Source organism: Phoenix dactylifera, chromosome 3 (genome assembly GCF_009389715.1).
Source record: "Phoenix dactylifera cultivar Barhee BC4 chromosome 3, palm_55x_up_171113_PBpolish2nd_filt_p, whole genome shotgun sequence".
Classification (NCBI taxonomy): Eukaryota; Viridiplantae; Streptophyta; class Magnoliopsida; order Arecales; family Arecaceae; genus Phoenix; species Phoenix dactylifera.
The window spans coordinates 17,325,069-17,343,652 of record NC_052394.1 but is presented as its reverse complement, the minus strand read 5'-3'; the positions used below and the strand labels follow the sequence as shown (position 1 = coordinate 17,343,652).

Below are 18,584 nucleotides of genomic sequence, written 5' to 3'. Positions count from 1 at the left end.
CTAGCATATAAAATATGTGATTTTTAATTGCCACAGTCACCTGGTAATAAAGAAAGATTTTACAAATTTGTTTGCAGGATGTGTTTTTTGTGGGGAACATCAGTTTGGACTCTTAAAAAAAAATAATGTTTGGTGTTCCCTAAAGCGCACCTTAATTGGATTTTTTTTTGCTCGACTGCCAGGGATAAAATGGGCAATGAAGCTTATTTTAATGCACTTAGCATTGTATCCATTGGCTAAATGTTAGATTCTCATTGATACATAAAACAAAGGCTGGGGCCTCCCTCTCTCTCTCACCATCAGAAAGATTGCATTAAAAAAAAAGGGGCCGTCCTAGGTTTAACAAAAGATAATGCCTTAAATATAAAGAAGTATGGAACCACTCCAGTCATGCAGGCACTTTCATGACTTAAAATAGTTTAAAGGAAGCAGAGCAAGTGAGCGAGCCCGAACTCATCTCGATCTAACCTATATTCCATATTACAAAATTGTTTCGAGTGTGGATGCCAAATCTAGATCAAGATTTCTGATAAATTTAGATATAGATACGGCAGTGGACATGACATGATCAAACTTGATTAGAGCCCATTAGATGCAGCAAATATTAAACAAGAAACACCTAGATGTGGGCGTGTGATGCTTCTTAGACGATATTGGAACCCAACAAGTCCTGATCCAACAAGTAGATGGATCAAATCTAGATCGAAGCTGTTGGCCTTGTAGTGGCTCAAGGGCTTGGGGAAGGGAACTACCCGGTCGTTGGTTCTTATTTTCACCAACTCTCATTTCTCCCTTCATCACCTCCTTTCCAATTTGTTGGAATGGTAGAACTATTCTCTTCTATTTGAAGCCCCAAATGCTCTACAAAGTATTTGACCTCCTTTTCTCAACTTCATTTACTCTTCTCAATATGAGACCTCAAGTATATTTTTCCATATGTAGGATATCATACATGGACAGTTATTATGCATGCACAAACCCCCTAAGGCTAATGACAATACAAAAAGTTCGCATGAACATCATTTAAGGTATAACTTTATGCAGTCCTTTAATCAAACTTCACCATTTCTTTGCAACAAAGAAGTCATCATAATGTAGAAGAAGAACCAAAAGTAACCATTGGTTTTTCATGCACTATAGCACCTAGCAACTACCATAAGCACATCAAAACCTCAAAATGTTTAAAATTACACACGCACACACATATAAGAAATTCTACATGTGTTAAATCCTAGCAACAATATATCCCCAATGCACTTGGTAGGTTGAGATTGCCAAATAATCAATATTTATATTAATATAGATTAATGTCTACTAGAAATTCAAAATGGGGAGTGGTCAAATGGTAAGGTAGTAGATTTTGGTCCCGTTACTCGGATGTTCGCATCCTTTTGTCCTAGATCGTTTCAATTAGAAACAAAAGATGTATCCCACATGAAACATATATTTGTTAACGAGAACATAAACGTAGATGATGAAGAAATTGGTTGTATGTAGACGTAGATGAAGCAAAAATTGGCTATATATTTTTTCATGACGATAGATGTCGGCATCTCCTTATATCAATCATGAGCGAAGTTTTTTGTTGCCAATTAGATGCACATAAGATTTGTTAATTTTGTCATGTTACAAGAGCATAGACGTGGATAATGAAAAATTGGTTATGCGTAGATATCGATGAAGCAAAAATTGGCTATATGCCTTTTCATGACGATAGATGTCGGCATCTCCTTATATCAATCATGAGCGAATCTTTTTGCCGCCAATTAGATATGCATAAGATTTGCTAATTTTGTCGTGTTACAAGAGCATAGACATGGATAATGAAGAAATTGGCTGTGCGTAGACGTCTATGAAGCAAAAATTGGCTATATGTTTTTTCACGACGACAGATGTCAGCATCTCCTTATATCGATCATGAGTGAATCTTTTTGTCGCCAATTAGATACGCACAAGATTTGCAAATTTTGTCATATTACAAGTGCTTGATCTTAGATCAAGACCAGCAAAATAATAGAATGCACCTTCCTAATCTATTGTTCATAACTTAACAGGTGTTTAGCAAGCCTAAACCCTCACAAATATATTGGAAGCCATGTCTCCACCTTGAGCTCTGATGAGATTCAGATTGTCCCATTGCATGCATCTTTAGGGTTTCTCTGATGAGATTGTGAGAAAATGAAGCACAAGTCCACCTTGGTGGGGCCCACCTCTAGGAGTCCCTTCCCTCAGATCTACAAGTACTTACCATTCCCTATCAAATATATACATAAATATATAAATACTGACCATTTTCTACAAAAAGAAAACATATATATTACTATATATAAATACCCACCTCGGGGAGTTTAGTGGAGAGTGAGTTTTTGTCACCCTTTCTCTCTCCGTCACTCCCTATCAGTTCGACTCGATTCGAGGAAGACAATGGGGGAATGAGTGGTGGTGTTCAGAGGATCTGATCCAATTGATGGTGAGTACCGAAAAAAGTTCGGATTTTGCTTTATATCTAGTCAGAATTTCTCGCATTTTGTGTTCTTTCATGGATTGTGGAGGAGTTCGGGGGTGGAAGTTTGCGGAAAAGGAAAAGATCGAGGGCAAAGGGTTCTTATTCCTAGAGGCCTTTTTGGGGAGGCAAGGTCACATTTTGGGGGGTGGGCTTTGTTGGATGTGTTTGCTTCCATTCCAAATTGGATGCCCTCAATCTCCTTTTATGCCTGCTGGATTGAATTCTTGTTCCGTGGGGTTGCTTTCAGTGCGGTCTTTTCCTCTTTCTTTTTTTTTTTGTTGGTTTTCTGTTTAAACCGTTTTTTCTTTGCTTAAAATGAGATTTTTCATTTTTGGCCATTTCGAGATGTTCAGGTTTGAATTCATGATGGGATTGTTCTGGTTTTGGGGTTTTGGGATTGGGGATTGGATTGGGATTGGAAGGAATGGCTTCGATGTGGGAAAGTTGGTATTTTTAACTTTTTATTTTATTTTATTTTATTTTGGTGTTGGAATTGATGAAAACTTTCAGCCTTTTTTTAAGTATTCGGGAATCTCTTTTTTAAGGGCATCTTGAGTTCTTTTATGGGTAGACCAAGATGGGGTGCTCTGAACAGAGTTCTTAGGATCACTGGGTTTGTTTCATGAGTTGTGTTCTTTTGATCGGCAGATTGGGTGTTGGAAGGATAGAAGGTATTTGTAGGTGATTTGAACAAAAAAAAAACATTAGAAGATAAGATTTTTTTTTCTTTTTTGGTGCATTTTTAGGTCCTTTGTGCATTTTAGGGTGTTCAAAGATTTTGCACGTGGAGTCTGAGCCTGAGTCTCTGATTGCTGAGATTTGGGTGAGGAGCCGGTGAATGGGGATTCAGACAATGGGGTCGCAGGGCAGCGGCGGCACTGGCGAGCAGCGATCTGAGATTCAGAGCTTGGCGAGGCAAGGATCCCTTTATTGTCTCACTCTCAATGAGGTTCAGAACCACTTGGGGGAACCCTTGAGCAGTATGAACCTTGATGAGCTCCTCAAAAGTGTGTTCCCGGAGAGCAACCAATCCTTGGGAATGAACCTTGACTGTGCCACCAGCCAATATACCTCTGGTTCTGGCCTCCAGCGCCAGGGAAGCATTACCATGCCACGGGCCCTAAGCAAGAAGACAGTGGATGAGGTGTGGAGAGACATCCAGCAGGTGCAGCAGAAGAGCAACGAGGAGCAGAGATCGGGCCATGGGAGGCAGTTGACGCTTGGGGAGATGACACTGGAGGACTTTCTGGTGAAGGCTGGGGTGGTCGTAGAGGGCTCTGCTAAGGATGCGAATGATATAATGGGGAATGTAGGTCCTGGTGGAAGTTCTGACCCGATGGCTGGGGTGCAGGATTTTGGACAACGGGTACATTGGTTGCAGCAGTACCATCAGATGGCTGCTGTGGATCAGCAGCAGCAGGGGCAGCAAAGCTTGATGGGTGCTTATGTGCCAAGCCATCCAGTCCCACAGCCTTTGGCTTTGGGTGTTGGCACCAGCCCCATTCTGGATGCCGTCTTCCCTGATGGCCAGTTGAACATTTCATCTCCAGGGATGGGGGCATTCTCTGATCCACAGACACCAGGTCGTAAACGAGCTGCTTCAGGGGACATGCTTGATAAATTAATGGAGAGGAGGCAGAAGAGGATGATCAAGAATCGGGAGTCTGCTGCCCGTTCAAGAGCTAGGAAGCAGGTCGGGGTCCATTTTGTGTTTTTCTAAAGCTTGTTTTTGTGCACCTTCCTTCAGTTTGCTATAATGTGGTATATGATGCTCAGTATTTGTTATCATTTTATTCAACCATTAGTTATCTTACAAAAGGTTTATATTGTTATGGTAGGCCTACACAAATGAGCTGGAACATAAGGTTTCTCGCCTGGAAGAGGAAAATGAGAGGCTGAAGAAGCAGAAGGTAAATTTGTATTCTTGTCTGTTAGGATTTTGATGGATGTAGCCTTATTCATGAGTATTTAGTATTCCATATTGTCAGACACAAATTTCTTGTGGTGGCCTCTTATTTCATTATTTGATGGTTATCTAAGATGCTGAAACTTTTGATTTCTTGACTCATTTCGCTTAAGATTTCGTATGTTGCTGTCATGAGCCAAGAGTTTTAACAATAAGATTACTGTATCTATTCTGGCAATTGCTCATAGTTTGACTCTACTGAGTAGCACTCACTGTTGAAAAAGTGGTTCTTCAAAATTCAGATACTTGGTGCATGGATGTACATTTTATATATTCCATTTTTACAGAATACATTAGCAATTCAACTAACATTCATTAAGTGTTTGCATAACTTGGTGGTGAAGTGTGAGTGCAACAAAGTACTTTGAATTGGATATTTACTTGACAAATTGTTGGTGAATGTATGTTCCTGTCATTAAAAATCTTATGGTCTATTACTTCTTTCTGTCAATTTGCAATCTCCTAATGCTTAGACTGAATATTCCCCCCATCACTATCAGACTAAACTTGAAATCTTTTATTGGTTTATTTGGTTGAGAGATTTGTGAGGGATATATCTTTTTGTGAATGTGTTCTGATTGTTAACATGTTTCTTGTAATCAATTTTAGAAGGTTAACGACACCATCTTGAGTAGACAAGCAAGCATTTTATTATGTAGTTCTCATCCTGAATGATCTTCTTGCTTTTGTAAAACAAATAGGAGATCATATATTTTAGCACCATTCGTAAATTTGTGTACTTTATTTTTTAGTTGTCTGTAGTGATCTCTGCAATAATCATCTTAGACATCAGATCTTCTTGATACACCCCAAATTAATATTATTGTTTTTTAGTTATCACCATTCTATCTCTAAGTGGATGGAAAAACACATTTGGATTTTTTTTTGCTTTTGGATTATATAACTTTTGTAACAAAACTGCCCAAGTAAAGAAATTTCAATATTTGACCATGCTACCAAACATATCTCTCATGGATCTTAATCTATGCCCGCCATATCTCTTTTACCTATGTGATATATGAATGCTAACCAACTTTTGCATTCGTACTTAATCATTTTATGGCTTAATCATATCTCTTGTTTAATAAGCTTGAAAACTACCAAGAATTTTTGTTTGCCTTTGGTATTTACAAAAACTTCTCTTAGTTGCTACATATTCTCTCTTTTTCTGTTATTCATATTACACTTTGATGCAAATGCATTCCCAATGTGAGATTCTTAATCGAGGTAAACTTTCATTTGACAAGCCTTTGTTTTTCCCCTATCCTTGTCAATGCTCTGAGTGAGATCTGTATTTCCAATTATCCTCTTCTAAGTTGGCTAATTTTTAGAATTTATCACTCATACATAAAGTGACAAATGTTGGATGTGTATATGCATGGATGCGCATAAATATATACACATTTATCTAAGTTGGTTTAGTTGCTGAACCCCACATAGCTGGGAAAAGGCTGGATGGCTATGGCATGGTATCAAAACTGATTTACTCTGGTGCCAAGAAAAAAACTGACCTATTCTTCTAATAATTTTTCTAGAAAAGATCCCAATCTGTGATAACCCAAGAAAAAGATGAAAGTAGTTAGATAACATTTGCTTGCATGTCATTTTTGCTTTTTTCTTTTTCCTTTTTTTTAAGTTAAATCAACTGTTCAGAATCTTACAATTTCACCAGTTTGCTTGTGATTTGGAAATAGACAAGGGTTATGGGCTGTTTCAATTCTATTTGGGATCTCATGTCTATATCTGACGTAAGGAGTTTTGGGATATTAATGAATTTTATAAGAAAAGCATATGGGTCATGCATAGAATATGTGCGTCAAGTTGGAAGGGTATGGAGAGGGGCTGAGATTTTGTTGTGTTTATGTTTTCTTAGGTTTGAGGGCCATACCCTTTTTTTTCCGCATGCACGTGTGTGTGTGTGTGTGTTACTAATGTGGATCCAGTTGTAGGTGGGAGTTGCCCTTAAACCATTTGAATATTACAGTTCAAATCTTAGATAATTTGGCCGAGGAGAAGGTTCAAATTGTTTTCTTTCATATCCTTCGCAGCCACCCTGATTTACCAAGTAAAATCACTTTTAGTTGGTTTGCACCAAACTTGTCTTGTCCACATGCAAATATTGCTTGAGGAATTCTGCCTACAGGAATGCCTGTAAGAAACTCACTAAAAATAAGAGGGCTCTGACTTCCTCTGATCTTTTTCAACTCTTCTTGATTTCTTTCCACTCTAGTGGCTCCTTAGAAAGGCTGTTATACACCCCAACCTCACATTCTGCATAATATGAACTAAAGTCTCTTAATTATATAATACTTCAAATGATGAATATTGAAGAATGTGTTTGATGACAATAAGAAATCTTGACAATTTATGGGTGCATGACATGTGCTCATGTTCTTACTAACTAGATCTTTACCCCATGTCTTTTACTCACTGTTGCACACTGAAACTTTTTGTGTTATAAGATAGTGAACATGGTAGGTGAGTTAAAACTCATATCTAAGCTATGAGCAATAGTGTGGCTTAAATAGTAGGTCATATATTTTAGCACCATTGCTTAAATTTGTGTACTTTATTTTTTAGTTGTCTGTACTGATCTCTGCAATAATCATCTTAGACATCAGATCTTCTTGATACACCCCAAATTAATATTATTGTTTTTCGCTTTTGGATTATATAGCTTTTGCAACAAAACTGCCCAAGTAAGAAATTTCAATATTTGACCATGCTACCAAACGTACCTCTCATGGATCTTAATCTATGCCCACCATATCTCTTTTACCTATGTGGTATATGAATGCTGACCAACTTTTGCATTCCATACTTAATCATTTTATAGCTTAATCATATCTCTTGTTTAATAAGCTAGAAAACTACCAAGAATTTTTGTTTGTCCTTGGTATTTACAAAACCTGTCTTATTTGCTACATATTCTCTCTTTTTCTGTTATTCATATTACACTTTGATGCAAATGCATTCCCAATGTGAGATTCTTAATCGAGGTAAACTTTGTTTTTTCCCCCTTTTGTAAAACAATTAGGAGGTCATATATTTTAGCACCATTGCTTAAATTTGTGTACTTTATTTTTTAGTTGTCTGTAGTGATCTCTGCAATGTTGACATTAACTTGATTGATATGAGAATCTTGAAGCACATTCACATTAACTTTTTTTCCCCAAAAAAATATAATATGCAAACACATTCTAAAACTTTTGCGTCAGTTGGCCTTTATTGATGCCCTAGTTTGTATCCATTTGCAATTTATTATATAAGGTCGAGAAGCCTATGCTGGGCACATACCTTGTCATTGTAAGCTGCTTCATGTATATTGAAATGCTCGAAGTTTCTCATAGATCATTAGCCCTTCACCTTCATCCATCGATAGTTTTTCTGCTTTTTTATGCCTTTGCAGCCCCCACTGTCTCAAGAACATGCCTTGGCATCTCTGACAACCTTAATAATCAAGCATTTACATGTCATTGGACCATTCCTTCTTCTTCAATTCTTCCTTTAGTTCTTCCTTAATTATCATATTCTATAAGCAAACAGCTTCAGTATAGCAGCGAATAGTGAAGAGTAAAAGGGTAGTGTCAACTATTTTTTGGCCTGCATTATTGAGTTCTCTTTGACCCAGGTGTGTTTCGAAAAGATAAAGTTCATCCCTAGAGGGTGATTCTGCCACCGTTATCAGTTGGATCCGAGAGGGTCCTAAGGGTGACGGTAGTGACCACCCTTTGCTTCGTGATATATGGACTATGGCGAGGGATGGAGGGGCCTTTCAGGCCAAGCACATCTACCGTGAAGCCAATGGGGCTGCGGATTGGGTGGCTGCATTTGTAGCTCGCCATTCCGGAGACACATTGTGGACTGGTGATGGGGAGTTGCCTTTGGCACTCCGAGGTATCCTATTTTTTGACTTTATTGGGTGTATCCGTACCCGACAGGTATGATCCACCCGTATTAGCAAAAAAAAAAAAAAAAAAAAAAAAAAAAAAAAAAAAAAGAAGATAAAGTTCATGACCAATTCTGGGTATGGGAGGGTAGTAGCTTGATGATGATGATGTTGTAGACAAATTGGTTTAACTACTTCATACTACTAACTATTTAGCATGCATGCATAACCATAACGAACATAGGTTAACCTGTCAACGAGGACTAGGGTTAACAATTTTTCATCTCGAGCTTTTCCAATCCATTATATTCTTTCTTCTCAAGCTTCATTCTATCCCTTTCTCTGCTTCAGCCTAGCTCCTTCCTGTTTCTTTTCTTTTATTTTTTTCAGACCATCAGTAGAAATTAGAATTCTTGTCCTCACTGGTCACTTCTGCTCTCCATGTACATAATCTTTTTTTTTTTTTTAATCTAAGTGAGATTTCCCTTTTAATATCATACATTCATGCTATCCTTGTAACTTAATGGAGCATAAAATTTTGTTAATATAGCCTTCCTGATGTTTCACCTTAGCCACTTGAAGCATTGTTTGCATGTGGCAGTCAAACAAAAATGTGGGAATGGATCAGTTTGCTTTGTTGTTCCAGGACAGCAAATTTTCAAACCCAAATGAAAGGCAGGTTGCCTTAGCCTCCACTAGAATGCCAAAAGCAACGGTCGACAGTGAAGTGTCTCTGCATTGCATGTTTTGAAGCGGGTCTTTATTAAACTCACCAATTTCTGCTCTGATAGAGTGTACTTTTCATGTCGGTTGCATTTTATTAGGATCATCTGTAACTAGACTAACATAATAGTTAATTTTCAAGCGAATAATAACACTGATCTTATCTGGGTGAACCTACGTACTTCATTATTTTTATTTCTTATGTTAGTGCTCTTTACAGTTGGGAAATATTTTTTGTCAGTGCTTATTGAGGTGTTTGGAGGAGAGTTTTCTATTAGTCTGTACTTCTTGTTAAAAATTAAAAAGCCATAGTTTTGTTATTTTGTTTCATTCCAACAAGCAAAGATATATTCAGAAATAGTGAGTCAAATTTGCTAAGCAGCACTAGGGTTGTGTAGGTTAGTTTGGGGCTTCTGAAGCAGGTCTAGTTATTCATATTTTCTGTGAATGAAAGTTGAATTGGCATATTTTAGTTTTATCTTCCTTGTAGGGACACATGCGGTCTTTGAGTGGGAAAAGCATCTCTATTGGTGACTGATCATGAAGACTAGAATTTCTGAATGGCAAATTCAATAAGAAAGGATAAGATGCCAACAGTTGTTTGCATAGTTGGTTAGCCTCCCCTCTCCTGAAGGCTTCCTTGGGGAGGTCCAGGGTTTGAATCTTGATGGTGGCACATTGTCTCTGTATTTCTCCCAAAGTAAGATTGGAAAAAAGGAATATGATGTAACCTGACTTCAATGATTCTTATTCCATTCTGCATCCTAGTGATACAATTGAGCATTTTCCCACATTAGACAAGAAAAGTGTTAAATCATCAATTGCTCCTTGAATAAATCTGTGTTAAGGATAATACCTTAAGCTATATCATAAAGAATTATACCTACTTTTACATGATAGATAAAGGTTGATATGGAGGCACCTGGAAGTAGCTGCTCAAATTTGTGTACGATCCTATGACTCAGTAATTGTTGTTGGAACAGATACAGTTTTTTCCCCCTTTTTTTTTTTAAGATCGTGCGGTGCCAGTTTCTGTTTCTGTTTAATTCCCCTTTCACATTTTAATGCCTGCTATTCTAAGATTCTGCAGGACTGGTTTGTGCCACTAATTCTTTGAAATTTTCACTTGACAATTGTCTTATTGGTATCTTTGCATACTCATTGGCTTCTCTTTTTACCAAGACACCTCTGCATCTCACCACACGTATTACTAATTCATCTTCTACAATCTTGTGGTTGTTTTTATGTTCATTTTGTTAAGAATATTGCTTCTGACAGTTACAATCAAAGGAAATAATTAAGTTTCTTTTGTACATTCTCTTATTAATAAATATTTCCAACCTATATGGGGAAAAGAACTTTAGTTTTGATCCTGTAGAATTTCTCCCTTAGTTTATTCAGTGCAAAAAACCAGATACGTATATTTCCATAGGATATTCCATTTGCGGGTATAAAGAACAATAAAGTGGTTCATGACCAGGGTTTTATGTATTTAGCTTCTGATCATTGGTGAAAGCTGGATGCTTTTTTTTTTACCAACTTGCAGAATTGGACAAGTTACTGTTCTCGTACCTCTACCAGAGCGAGGTATCAGCTCGGCGACCAAGTTCAACCCCCTTCTGATCATGTTCATATTGAGTTTTGTAGATTGAAATGGGATGTTATCTTGCATTTGGGTTAGAAATAATTCGGTAGGTTTGAGTTTTTAGCTGTCCAACTCTGGGTATTAAGATTCTGGGAGGCCCCTGCATATGCTGGTGCTGCCATTACTCCCTGTTTTCAGCTTCTATTAAGGCTTTGTTCGATGTAAATCTGCTGACACATGAGCACTTCTATGAATTCTTTTATATATCTTCATGTGTCGTTTTTTTTACATTTTAGCATTGGTGGCTATTAAACTAGGGGATAAAAGGTGAAGATGTGCGCAAACTGCAGCTCTGATAATTATGGGGGGTAAGATATATAAAAATGCTGCAGCACTTGAAAGGTTAATTTCAGTACTCTTTGTATGTTTAAGTGAATTCTTCCTGAACCGTAAACGGAGACATCATGCTTTTTCATATAAAGTTGCTGCAGGATTTGTATGATACATATGGCTTGTAAATTCCAACTTGAACATTGGAGGTTCGGTTAAAAAAATTTTGTAGTCCAAGATATTTGCCATGCCTGAGTTTTGTCGGTTGATGCAATCAGAATTCATATGATGTATTTGATACGGCATTATCTTCTTTGAAACATTTATTTGGATAATGAGATGAAGCATTAGTAATGGATGTGAAGCAGGTTGCGGGTATCATTCAGACCTCTTGGATTTGAAGCCAATTCTGGAGTTAATTGTTTTGGAGAACCGAGATTTGAAGCAATCATTCATAACGAGGCATGCTGACCAAATGTTTGCCTTCAGAGGTAATTTAGTGGTAATCTCCTTCTAAGAATTTTAGCCAATGGGAAAATCCATTGGACTCACTCAGCATGGCATCTACCATGGGCAGGAGTTTGTTATATCACCCTCCTTCTGGAACTTTGTTTACCTAAGGAGCTAAGAATTTCTTATGAGGGCTGTTGTCATAGGTTTCCAACGCAATCTCCTTAGAGAGGAGCCTCACAAAAGGGTTAAGATGGGTTAATCACTGCAAACACTAGGCCTGTCATTGAAAATTGGGCACTTGCATGCTGCAAGGAAATTAGTTAAAACGTATCTCATGTCATTGCTATAGGGATTTATCAATGTCTTAGAAAACCTTGTAGCATTTCTCTTTACTTGTAAAAAGCACAGAGCTTAATCAGAAACATTCTATTCATTAATGAAAATTCTCTTGATGTGTTAATGAACATATTCTAAAGAAAAACCATCCAAGTTTCTCTCTCATTGCATGTTTCTGAAGGATGTCATGGTCAATGTTGTTATCAAAGATGCTGTAGCCTGTCTGACTAAACATTAAAGAGGAAATTGATCATGGTACACCTTTCTTTACGAGACAACCGGCTAGACTTTTCTGCAAAAGGGAGCCAAAGGGGTATAAAATGGAAGCTCCAACCAAACATGAACCCACCGGAGAAATACGTGTAGAATTATCTCCCCCAAATGAAGCATCTTTCGTTATTGATCTACTAACTATGTAGTGGACGAGGCATCTGACCTATTTACATGTTTCGGCCGATCTCCCAAATATTTTAAGGGTATTATTTATAAAATTCATGAACACCATTTTTTTCTTTTGTAGGAAGAGTCTAGAATTGAACATGTTAATTTGGATATTTTTTTATTCTTCTATAAAAGACAGCCCAGTGCACAAGGCTTCTGCTATCTATGGTCCGGGTGAGATTCAAATGTACATAACCTTATCCTTATATGTGGAAAGGCTGTGTACTTTAAATATGTAATCTTCATATTAGGATGGACCGATTTTATTATTGCGCTAAGACTCATCCTTTTTGCCGTTAACAAAAAAAAAGAAAAAAAAGTACTAGCAATCAAAAGTAGAAGCACCGTATCATCTAATTTAATGCTAAAATCCTCGTGATCTTGACATCACAGCTATTCATTTTACTTTAACATGCACACATTTGTTCAACGCTTGTATGCAATCAAAGTCATTTCTATGTGCATGATTGAACAACGTAAAATAGGAATCATAATTTCCCACTAGATTACTAAGTGGGGATAGTAGAGGGCACGATGATGTTCCCTCTTTGAGCAAACAATTCAACATGCAACGAGACAGCGCAAAAGCTAGAAGTCATCAAGATCCACATGTGTTTAGAGTGGTTTTAAAAATCAAATCAGAACCATGTGTTTACATCATATAGCAGTCAATGGAACTATAGATGACATATAATAACTATTACCATGACAATGGCATTCTCCATCCTCAGAAAGCTCAATCATTTAGACATGGTTTCTTCTATAGCAAACTTCTAACTTGCAAAGGGCAGATAGAAAAAAAATACACTGTTGACAAAATCTAACACATATCCTTTACCTTATTCCACCCATGTATTCCTCAAGGCTAGGATCACCAAAAGGAGAAGAATATAACAGTGTCCTCTTCACCATGTATCACCTTAAGTTTGCTTCCTCTCTTAGCCTCCTTGCCCGAATATATATGCTCTCGGCACAATCTATCTAAGCAAGATTTTATATATGGAAGAGATGTTGGCATTTGACATCACTAGTTTTTTCAACCTTTTTTGTTTATGCTACAAAGGCAAACGACACCTTCTGCAGCTCTGATGAACAAACCATTCATGGCTCAAGGGAAAATTCTTCCTCCAATTAGTAGGACAGTCCTATAAAGGCTCGAGGGGATCCATCATTCATGGTGATAGAAACATAATATGGCACATCCAGCCTTCTATCTAAAAGGAGTTAGCTAAGCTAGACCATATTCGAACAATGTCAGACTACCTGAACCAAGGGGGTTAGCTGCAGGGGTGTCAAACAAGCAAGACATTCACAAGCTAGCTCGATTTTGTCTTAAGTTGGCTCGCTCGATTATCAATTAAGCTATTAAGCTCGAGCTAGGGTTTTGCTCGCTCGAATTCAGCTCGTGAAATATCAATGATTTACATATATTATATACTATTTAACTATCATCATCTATGCATAATTTTATTTTTACACATAAATCAATATAAAGTCGTATAAAATAGAATGTATTTCAGCTATAAAATTAAAATATAACCAGGATTATTAGTCCAAAGTGTATGAATGAAAAGTTTTGAAGGCCTTATCTCTCACTTGATCTCTTAAACCAGTTGTTTCTAAAAAGGCTTGAATTAATTAGCTGGCTCTGCATTGACTCGATTATAGAATAAGCTGAGCTAGGGCTAGGCCTAACTTGCTGGCTTCAGCTTGTTTGCACCCATGTTAGCTGCACTTTAACTATACAATTAGAATGGAACGTATATTGCTTTATTGGCAAACTAGAAGTTATATCTTAAGATAATCATGTAAACTGACTGAAAATTTCAGCCAATCATCCCCTGTCCTAAAATGTGGAGCCCAATGGCATGGCATCTCTTGACATTTGTGGGTGGAATTATTCATGAGGTTAATCCGATGGGGCAAAACAGTGGTCTGAGACCATCATTTTCGGTTTTTAGATGACAACTAAGGTTTTGTTCAATATAACAGCATTGGTGGTTATCAAACTAGTGGATAGAAGGTGAATATGTGCACCATGGCAGCTCTGACAATTTGTGGGCATAAGAATTAGCGAAATGCTGCAGCAGTCAAGTGTAATTCAGTACTCTCTTTATGTTGAAAGTGAATGTTTCCTGAACTATGTGCCGATTCATCATTTCAGAAACAAATTGTGCTTTTTTGAGATGCAAAGTTGCTGCCGGATTAACTTCATTCATTTGACTTGTAAATTCTGCCTTGCAGGTTGGGGATTATCAGTTTCTTAAAAAAAAATGCAGTTCAAGATATTTGCCATGCTAAATTGGTTTTTCCAGTTCATGTAATCAGCATTGCATAATGGAGTTGATGATGCATTACCTTCATCCAAACGTTTATTTAAGGAATGAGGTGAGACATTAATATACTTGACTGTAGGGAAGCAAGTTGGGAGTACTTCGAGGACTATGGATTTGAAGCCAATTATTAGATAAAGTTACATTACTTGATTGCTTGAAGGACTCAATCACATGCTTATTATTATGGATTTTCGAAGGAGGCACTCATTTGGTTTGCGCAAAGAGGTGGAAAGACTGAAAAATAAAAAAATGACTCATATTTGGTTGGAGCTTTCAAAGAAAAAGAGATGGAAAAGTAGCTTTTCTATGAAAATAAATTCTATGTTTTATGAGAAGGAAAAATCCATGTAGGATATGGAAAAGTCTAATTTTCACTGGTTGAAAATTAGGATTTTTTTTCTAAAAGCGCCTTTAAGGCTTTAGATAGAATAGAGTAAGAGCTTTTCTTTATTAAAAGCATAACATATACTTTATATAACTTTTTCTTAGAAAAACAAATGCTCAACCAAATATAAGCCATTTTGGAATGTGCCACACTTTTATGGTCAACCAAACCAACAAAAACCACTTTTTCAGTCATCATATACCCGGGCATCAGCTTTCCAGTAAAAATATTCCAATAAAGAGGAATTCCTTTTGCGAACGCAAAGGAGTCCTTCCTAAGCACTAACCAATTGTTTCGCCTAAGCAATATTGTTAACATGGCCCTCCAATTGCCTTTTTCCCAATTTCAAATGAGAAAAATCCACAGAGACTTGCTTAGGCGTGAAATCTACTCACCAGAGTTTGTGGCATCACCATCTATCTGGAATCTACTTACCTGCGAGCAGAATTCCATTGATGTCCAAAGCACTGCTTTGCAGGGAGAAAGATCACACAAAGGCAGGATAATCACTGCAAACACCAGGCATAGCTTCTTCATACTGGGAATGTGCAAAGGAGATTACTTCAACACTTTTGCCCAAGATTTTAAGCACCGATTGTGGTGCTTGTACCAAAGCATGCCCAACTGATACACAGCATTGATTCCTACTATTACAGCATACGACGTACCGGCCAGTATAGTCTAATACTCAAAACCATACTTTTATCATCATATCATTTCTATATGATTTATCAAAGTCTTGGCCAACTTTAGACCATTTATCTTATCCTTTATCTATAATAAAGTATGAAAAAACGAAAAAAAAAAAAACATCAACTAAGATAGACATGCTTTTATTCTTATAACAACCTTTTAACTTGGCAGGGCAGAAATTTGCTATAGATAAAATCCAACTCATATCTTTACCCTATCCACCATGTATCCTTATGGCTAGAGTCGCCAAATGGGGAGATGATGATCATATCCACTTCACCATGGATCACCTCAAGTTTGCTTCCTCTCTCGGCCTCCTTCACCAAATATAGATGATCTCGGCATATGGGACAGGTCCTTCCTTGATGCTCCACCCATCTATCCAAGCAAACTTTGTGAAAGAGATGTTGGCACTTGAGATCTCTAATCTTTTCGCCTTTTTCAATACTACGGAGGCAAAACAACGCATTCCACTTCATCACTTAGCTCGACGGAGCTGACCAGAATTTTTCTGAAAGATGAGGCCAGAAAGCTGGCATGAGCCTCTGAAGGATGGATTTGATGGAGAGGAAGAAGATGGCAAGGTGTTTGGAGCAGGAGTTTGGGAAAAGGTTGAGGAAGAGTTGATGTTGGCAAAGCCATTGGCTAGGACTTGGGAGTAGTGGCTGTGAAAGTTTTTAATCCTCTAATATTCTTACAGGAGAGTAGTGGAAGGACCTCTTAATAAATAGAAGGAGGACTGCTCTATTGGTGGTGTGTTTTGAATGTTCCTTGAGGTCCTTGGGAGCTTGCCATGTCATCCTTATCTCGGATAGCAAACAGCTTTTGTGCTATGATGGAAATATTGGGCAGGGACTCCATTGGTAAATTCCTGCATCAGTGGAGCCGATAGATGCGTCGACGTCCAATCTTAAACTCCTGCCCACGCAATACTGGACACCAATGGAATCCACACTATTGAACCCATGTGGTTCCATAACACATTTTCTTTTTCTTTTTCTCAAAGGAGTGTCCGACATAAAAGCCACTGAATTGGATCTGTCTCAAAGAATCTACCCCCCGAGTCTCTGTTCTCTCAAACTTCCTTTCCGCGCAAAGGACCTACCTACTATTGAATAATGTGGCCCACTCCTCAGGGACATCCGCAGACTGTAACTTATTTCGTATTGTTTATGTATATCGAAAGACAAATAGAGCTGCAGACTGGATCGCTTCTTTCACTGTTCACCATTCAGAAAAGATTCTTTGGATATGCTTTGTAACCGCCCCTCCAATCTTATACATCTCATTTCTCTCGACTCTATTGCTTGCACTCATACTAGAGCAGTATCAACAATCATCGTACGAAAAAAAAAGGGCGATAGATATATTATTGTTTCTCTCTCAAGGAGTCCTCATGAACCTCTTTCTTGGGCATAACATTTCTCTCTCTAAGCAATGTCTAACATACTAGCAAAGAAAAACAAACGTGTAGTCTTTTTCAAGTGAGAAAAAACCACTCTTTTCATGGAGCGGGTTCAGATTCTAGCGTGGCTTGGGAAAGAAAAAGAAATGAAAATTCCTAAACAAGAAAGAAGAGATGATCGATCGATCTCTCTCCCCTAGGGGGACGTTTGGTAACCCCAACAGGATCGCATGGTGATCTAAAATCCATAATGATCTAAGATCAATGTGTTTGGTAGGCCATAGTCCAGTGATTAAAAATTTCTGACTATCCATGAGTAACTTGTTTGGTATGGTACGAAGATCCAAAATCACCGACCACATAATACTACAAATACCCCTGTGAATTTTTTGTGTTTTTAATTCTCATGAATAAAAAATATAAGTCAATATGCTAATTCCTATAATAGCTCCATAATTTTGTCACATATTCTACTTTTAGTAGCCCTTATCATATATTTATTAATCATATAAAATATATTATAATAAAATATTAATATATTTATTAATATATTAATTATTAATATATTCTATAAAAATATATTTGTTACTCCTATAAATTATTAATTATATAAAAATATGTTGTTTTTCATTATAGAATTAATATTTTTATTTATACTTATAATTATTTTGATAAGAAAAATAAGGTAAATAAGAGTAATATGTTAAATATTTTCATTATATAAATATAAAATATAATAATATATTCTACTATAATTTAAAATTATCCTTCAATAATAATATGATTAGTAATATATTATAATATAATATATATCATTAATATAATATATAATATCAATATAATAATATATATATATATATAATATTTACATAATATATTGATGGTATATTAATATATCAATTTTTCTGTTAAATTGAGAGATATTTTTTGTCTTTAACTTTCAACCCCAGGATCACTGCTCTAGGATGATCTTGAATTTCCGACCTTAAGGATGGACATCCCATCACCGGATTGGACAGTAATTTGAGGAGTGGATGTAATTTAAGATCACCGTCACGTAAGATCACCATAGTGCAATCAAATGCGGTGATCTCATCACCTCTACCTACATCACTCTTGATTCTGGGACGATCAACCCGTACCAAACGTCTCTTAGAGTTTGAAAGGAGACAGACTTTTAAAACCTCCCTCAATAATATCCATGAGAAAGGGCAATTGTATTGGCACCAAAGATAAAGGGAAAGCGACCGCACCGCTTGTTTCCATAAGGTCGTTTTTGGAAGACAGAAGAAGAAATATCATTCTTCGTAGTCGTAGATGATGGTGTGGAGTACAATGATGTGAAAGATACTGCCACTAAGTTTGGCATTTTCTTGAGTGATCTTTTTGGATATGCCCACTCTCCCTTGATTTTTTATTAAAGTTGTCTATAGGATGGGCTTGAGCATAGAAAATGACAAATTTTATGTAGAACTGACCTACAGCCCGATTAAAAATGAATAGAATTTAGGCTTGAAGCCCGGCTCATGAGCAGTT

General features: G+C 37.0%; 1 protein-coding gene across 3 annotated transcripts; it reads left to right on the top strand.

Moving 5' to 3' along the window:
* The first annotated feature begins 2,321 nt into the window (after positions 1 to 2,321).
* Positions 2,322 to 11,225, top strand: LOC103709063 (ABSCISIC ACID-INSENSITIVE 5-like protein 2). 3 transcript variants are annotated; one of them, XM_039124821.1, is made up of 5 exons: positions 2,322 to 2,470; positions 3,253 to 4,199; positions 4,345 to 4,416; positions 9,575 to 9,783; positions 10,629 to 11,225. In XM_039124821.1, the coding sequence occupies exons 2-4, from the start codon at positions 3,345 to 3,347 to the stop codon at positions 9,620 to 9,622; spliced, it is 975 nt and encodes a 324-aa protein (XP_038980749.1). In that variant the 5' UTR covers positions 2,322 to 2,470; positions 3,253 to 3,344; the 3' UTR covers positions 9,623 to 9,783; positions 10,629 to 11,225. The 3 variants fall into 3 exon arrangements, with proteins under 3 accessions (XP_038980749.1, XP_038980750.1, XP_038980747.1); XM_039124822.1 differs by having other exon boundaries at positions 9,558 to 9,783; XM_039124819.1 differs by lacking the exon at positions 9,575 to 9,783 and having other exon boundaries at positions 2,326 to 2,470; positions 3,271 to 4,199; positions 10,630 to 11,225.
* The last annotated feature ends 7,359 nt before the right edge of the window (positions 11,226 to 18,584 follow it).

Coding starts and splice junctions, on each gene's coding strand:
- LOC103709063 (XM_039124819.1), top strand. CDS start 3,345: ATGGGGATTCAGACAATGGGGTCGCAGGGCAGCGGCGGCACTGGCGAG. Junction 4,200..4,344: donor GTTCAAGAGCTAGGAAGCAG/GTCGGGGTCCAT, acceptor TTGTTATGGTAG/GCCTACACAAATGAGCTGGA. Junction 4,417..10,629: donor AGAGGCTGAAGAAGCAGAAG/GTAAATTTGTAT, acceptor TACCAACTTGCA/GAATTGGACAAGTTACTGTT.